General features: G+C 47.4%; 1 protein-coding gene across 3 annotated transcripts in view; it reads left to right on the top strand.

Annotated features, from left to right (window-relative positions):
• The first annotated feature begins 1318 nt into the window (after positions 1-1318).
• The window catches only part of LOC108548110 (uncharacterized), a 49360-nt gene continuing 44245 nt past the window's right edge, over positions 1319-6433 (top strand). For all 3 annotated transcript variants that reach the window (XM_017900896.1, XM_017900897.1, XM_017900894.1), the window contains exon 1: positions 1319-1466. In XM_017900896.1, the coding sequence (XP_017756385.1) occupies positions 1352-1466 (115 nt within the window). In that variant the 5' untranslated portion in view covers positions 1319-1351. The remainder of the gene's footprint in view (positions 1467-6433) is intronic.

Here is a 6433-nt window from a genome sequence, read left to right as displayed (position 1 = left end):
AGGTCGGTATGAACGGAGACTAAGGTCAGCTGGTACAGATCGATATCCCCGAATTGTCTCGGCATAGTTGCCTCGTACGCGTTTCTCTTGCGATCAGTGGTGCTCTGGGGGGCGGCGGAAGTGGAGGACGCGTGGAGGATCGAGAGAGTCGGGCGAAGGTGGTAAACGAGACGGGGAAAAGATGGATGGCTGGAAGAGGTGGAGAAGGGCGGAGAATTCGTTGCTCACGGCGTGGTATCAGCGGGTCACCGAATCTTACGTGGCGACATGGTTCTTCGGGGTGTTTCAGAGCAGCAGGATGTCGACGAGCACCGCCACCGGAGGTGGAGGCGGCGGCGGGGGTGGTGGCGGGGGTGGTGGCGGGGGTGGTGGCGGGGGTGGTGGCGGGGGTGGTGGCGGGGGTGGTGGCGGGGGTGGTGGCGGGGGTGGTGGCGGGGGTGGTGGCGGGGGTGGTGGCGGGGGTGGTGGCGGGGGTGGTGGCGGGGGTGGTGGCGGGGGTGGTGGCGGGGGTGGTGGCGGGGGTGGTGGCGGGGGTGGTGGCGGGGGTGGTGGCGGGGGTGGTGGCGGGGGTGGTGGCGGGGGTGGTGGCGGGGGTGGTGGCGGGGGTGGTGGCGGGGGTGGTGGCGGGGGTGGTGGCGGGGGTGGTGGCGGGGGTGGTGGCGGGGGTGGTGGCGGGGGTGGTGGCGGGGGTGGTGGCGGGGGTGGTGGCGGGGGTGGTGGCGGGGGTGGTGGCGGGGGTGGTGGCGGGGGTGGTGGCGGGGGTGGTGGCGGGGGTGGTGGCGGGGGTGGTGGCGGGGGTGGTGGCGGGGGTGGTGGCGGGGGTGGTGGCGGGGGTGGTGGCGGGGGTGGTGGCGGGGGTGGTGGCGGGGGTGGTGGCGGGGGTGGTGGCGGGGGTGGTGGCGGGGGTGGTGGCGGGGGTGGTGGCGGGGGTGGTGGCGGGGGTGGTGGCGGGGGTGGTGGCGGGGGTGGTGGCGGGGGTGGTGGCGGGGGTGGTGGCGGGGGTGGTGGCGGGGGTGGTGGCGGGGGTGGTGGCGGGGGTGGTGGCGGGGGTGGTGGCGGGGGTGGTGGCGGGGGTGGTGGCGGGGGTGGTGGCGGGGGTGGTGGCGGGGGTGGTGGCGGGGGTGGTGGCGGGGGTGGTGGCGGGGGTGGTGGCGGGGGTGGTGGCGGGGGTGGTGGCGGGGGTGGTGGCGGGGGTGGTGGCGGGGGTGGTGGCGGGGGTGGTGGCGGGGGTGGTGGCGGGGGTGGTGGCGGGGGTGGTGGCGGGGGTGGTGGCGGGGGTGGTGGCGGGGGTGGTGGCGGGGGGGGTGGCAGTGGCGGGGGAGGGGGAGGTGTCGGGGGGGCTCTGACATTGATGGGCTGCGTCAGGGAAGCGTCACCCCCGCCGCAGAATCATCAGAATCAACATCATCGGACGCTTGGCCTTGGCGAGTACTCTGCTCAGAACAGCGTCGATCCGCTTCCAAAAGGTTCGTTTATTTATTTATTTATTTATTTATTTATTTGTGCGTGACGTTTAAAACGAGTACTCGGGTATTGGATATTTATCAATGGGAATGCGAGAGTGGTCCAGATCGCCAAAAACGTTTTGATGTTGGAAATGTATAGAATTTTAATTACATATACTCATAAGTTTAAAGTAAATTATGGCATTCGTTAGGATTGCTATAGTTACCTAGAATTTTCTTTAGTAGCTTAGAATATGGGAAGAAGTGCCTATTTTCTGCTGAAATTAGTATACTTGGCTGTACTATATTTTTATATCGATAAAGCATAACTTTTTAACTATATATATGTAAAAATAATTAGCTAGGTATTAATATTGTAACCCTGCAGAAAGAGGTCTCACTGAATCCACATTTTTCCTCGTTCCTGCCTCTATAGTTAGATCTATAAAATCAAAGTCACGCGAAGTCACGTAAAGATTAATAGCGGATTCGTTTATTTATCTGTTCCCCTTGCTTATTCAATCTGACGTTTAAATCAATTATTCCGCTATTGATTATTCATCGAGGAGAAAGTGAGAATGCAAGGCTAATTTCGAAATGCCTGGCTAGAATGTCTCGAGGGGTGAGTTTCGAAATTCTTATACTGTGCGATAGCGATCGATCTTCGTTTATTTGATACGAGGTTTAAATAAATTATTTTCGTGTCGAATATTTTTCGATAGTAGAAATGCAAGGTTAGCTTCGAAATTCTTGGATTGCACGTCGTGTCGCAGAGGAGGGGGTTGATCTATGGTCGTAGAATTTTGATGAACCGGAGCACAGCAACAGATACGTATTTCATACGAGAGATCAAAGTAATCCTGGTGCTCGGTGTAGATAATATAGACAGATATATCCATATATGTATTCATTCCTTTTGTTCACTCGACATATCACTGGACATCTCTATTTCCATCTAGAATTTAATCCAGGGTAGACAAATTTCGATAGATCGAACCATCGCAACGACGTTGCACCCTAAAATAATTCGCGTGCTCGCACTTAGCAAATATTTTTATTTATTTCTCTCGGGACTTAGCAAATATTTTTATTTATCTTTCTCGGGACGTTTAAACCTATTTTTCTTACGATAAAATATTCCTCTGTGGCAAAGCGAAGGTGCACGAGTGCATCTCGAGATTCTCGTGCGAAAAATCCCGCGGTAGAGATCGATGCTGCGCGGAAAAATCTCGATAGATCGAAGGAGCATCGCGTGGTGTATTTCGCAGGAGAGATTAAAGTAAAATCGCATGCTCACGGCGACGGTCTAGACGGGCAGAGCATTTGGAAAACGACGTTTCGCTCGAGGATCGCGTTTTCAAGGTCTCAGACGTGGATTACAACGTCGCGGCGAAACGAGCCGTGCTATGAAAAACGGATTTACGTAAACTGCACATTCTCCGCGAGTCGCTCGTCTATCCTATCGATTCCGCAATTTATGCGCAATTTATCCGCGGGAACGCGAGCGTCGTTTATTTAGACCGTTTTGTCCCCGTTTCACGGCAAAGAGTATCGCTGTACAGGCCGTTTCAAAATACGGGGCCCACAGTGATGGACACGGTACCCAAAAATGAGAAGCAAAACATAAACGTATCAAGTATAGTACCGATATAAGCTAGTTTCCCAGTTACACTCGTTTTCGTCTTATGATAAATCTCATTACTCTCGGATGCTGGTAAAAGACATGTAAAACTTGGTAACGTTCATATAATAATTAACACAAGCATAAGTATCTTCAGGGATACCGATACGAACGTGTACATTTGGTTTTTTAAAAATTGTGATTATTATAAGTGAAAAAGAAATTAAAATCAGTTGGAGAACTATTAACCCTTTGCACTCGAGAGGAGTCTCTCAGTCGCCATTTAATCCGATTCTAAGGATGGATGTTAATTAATATATCAAATTTGCAATTATCCAACGATGCGTGGAATATCAAAGTAAAATAATTCTGCGTCTTAATTTGCATACGATTTCTTATTTGCTATTACTCTTCGAATTACTATTTTCCAGTAACGAAAAAATCGCCGAGTGCAAAGGGTTAAACAATTACCCTCGTCGAATATCACTGCTAATACCGGCGTAGCCTATTTTATAAATCATCGTTTTCAAATCATTATAATGCTAACTTAAAAATTTAATCGACACGAATTAAGTTGCAATTTTAAAAAAAGAAACATTAGAAAAATGATTCGACTGACAATTTTCTTCAATCATTTATAAGCTTCTCGTCTTAGGCACGATCGTGTGCTATGTTCTTAGCAACGGCTGACATGTCCTAACTAGCGAGCAATTCCATGATCAGACGTTCGAAAGTCTGCATTCGAGGGTAACCATCTCGAACAATTTCTACGAACCAGGCAAGAGTACTTCGAAAACGATCGAGAAGCAACAGGGAAACAAAATGGCGTCGGTCGTAACTCTGTAAGAACTTTTCCACCCGGATTTTTGCGTATCTAATCCATCCCCGGAGTTACAGCCACACCTTTCGAAGCAGCCTGCATATTCGTGAAAAAAAAGCGGTTTACAAGCAATTATCCCGGCATTACACGTATACGTAGATACACGACGATGATCGATCGCGTGCAAGGCTTCTCGGCCGGGTTTAGAAAACGGGCGAAAAGTTTGTGCAAGAGCCGGAGGGATTAAGGTGAAAGTTTCCGGTAGGCGATTTCTGGTTCCGTTGAACGGTTGGGCGTGCTACGAGAAGGAGAATAATGGCCGCGGTTGCGACGAGTTATTAAAGGGTAATCCAGCGGAGTGCCCTTTATTCATTGTCGTCGGAGGAACGTGACTTCGTTGCCGTTACTCCGGGACGTTGCGTTTCCAAGAGGGTCCAACGACCTCTTTATTTTCATTAGCCTCCGGTAGATTACGAGGCTCCGGGGTAGATTAGCTCTTAAGTTAATATCTCAATCGGCCGCGTGATTACCGATTAGCTTAAACTGCGTTTTCGAGACACTGCTGGCTCGTTCGTTACGAAAACGGGTCGCTTTCCCGTCGCCATCTTCGTTCCTCCATTCCGGTGCCCTCTTCCATCCTCGAGTTTCGGGCATCCTGCTGTTCAGACGAGTTTTCATTTCACGAATCGGGTTTAACCCTTTGCGCTCGACGATTTTTTGTCTGAAGAGGGGTACGAGTTGACAAATTTTCTTCCATAAGGCTGATGATATTTTTTCAGCAGTAAATAAGAAATCGTATAACAATTAACACGTAGAATTATTCAATTTCGATACCTCGCACACTGCTACCTTATTTTAAATTTGATATATTTAAAATAAAATATAACACCCTTTGACTATTAAGTACTAATCCTACTTAATAAGATTACTAATCCTACCTCGGGCCGTTGGCACCATAAACAAATGTACGCGAAATCGTTTTGTCGAAGGCTAGTGAGTTTTTAACCATACTTCCACCTTTGACTACGGCAGACTTTGAAACTTATCGGTCATACCACACGAGTAGGAATTCATTTACAATGTCCACCGAGAACGGCAAAATTTTGGGTAGTGATGCGCCCTCCGTGTCAAAAAAGCGAACTGTGTTGAGCGCTTATATGCGCCTTCCGTGTCAAAATCAAAAGCAAATTTTCTGAGCGCGTATATGCGCCTTCCGTGTCAAAATCAAAAGCAAAATTTCTGATATATGCGCCCACAGTAGCCAAAGGTCAATATCGAACTTTGAAATTTTATCAAATGGTGACCTAAAGGCACCTCTCGAGTGCAAAGGGTTAACCCTTTGCTATCTGCCATTTTAACTTGGCTCTCAAAATCGTTAGCCTCTATCCATTTGTCACGCTAGCATGATATTTATTTCGCGTGCATATCATTTACAATCCCCCTCTAACCATCTGTGTGAATTTTTGTAACCTACTTTTTCGGGAATTTTTTGATCTCATATACCCAGTGCGTTGTGTATATTGCGAAAGAAGCTTGTAATCGGTCTTGGTTTACCGAGAAACCGGTACGATTCTCCGATAGTCATAAGATTATACATCATATAATTAGTTGCTCCAATTATATGATGTAAGGATGCCAGTTATGGCTAGAGAAAATCTCTTAAACGCCGGAGAAAATGTTTTATATTATATAAAAGGATGAGAGAAACAAACAATGAGACATCACTGGCAATAAATTAATCCTTCGCACTCGAGAGGCGCCTCTCAGTCGCCATTTAATCAGATTCTAAAGATGGATATTAATTAATATATCAAATTTACAATTATCCAACGATGCGTGGAATATCGAAGTAAAATAATTCTACGTCCTAAATTGCATACGATTTCTTATTTATCGTTTTAAAAATATCGTTTAAAAATAGACTTTATGGCAAAAAGTTTTCGAATTACTCAGGGCCGGCGCTAGGCAGGTTCAACGCGTTCACCGGAACCCAACTCCGCGGTCTACGAAAACTCATCAGACATTTTGCAGAACCCTCTGTATAGTAGATAGAATATTAGGGTGTGTGTAGAAAATACAATCGCATAATCCATTAATCGATTATGGATTAATTCGATATGGTACAGCTTGTATACCGACATAAGTGCAAGATTTTCTCTCCCATCTTTGCATTGAAATATTTCGTTGCAGCGTGTTCTAAACGTTGACATCAAAGGTTGATACAACTCACACAGGTGCGGAAGGTATTAGATATTAAGGAAATCATCCAATTAGAAAACACCGATTTCGATTAACTTTTTACAGAATGATCATACCATATCGGATTTAAATATGTATTCCGGTTCCGCAAAATTTTTTAAGCCGGCCCTGGAATTACTATTTTCCTGTAACGAAAAAATTTGCCTAGTGCAAAGGGTTAAGCATGGAAAAATAATTTTTAAATCTATATTTGGTTCGATTCATAGTCCCACCAGAGTATTGTAAACAAGAATGGTCAATACCGATACGTATCACCGAAAATCGAGATAAATACCGGTATTACCATTT

The sequence above is a fragment of the Eufriesea mexicana genome, unplaced genomic scaffold, assembly GCF_001483705.2.
Source record: "Eufriesea mexicana isolate 0111107269 unplaced genomic scaffold, ASM148370v2 scaffold1358, whole genome shotgun sequence".
NCBI lineage: Eukaryota > Metazoa > Arthropoda > Insecta > Hymenoptera > Apidae > Eufriesea > Eufriesea mexicana.
This window is presented reverse-complemented; position numbering and strand designations above follow the sequence as displayed.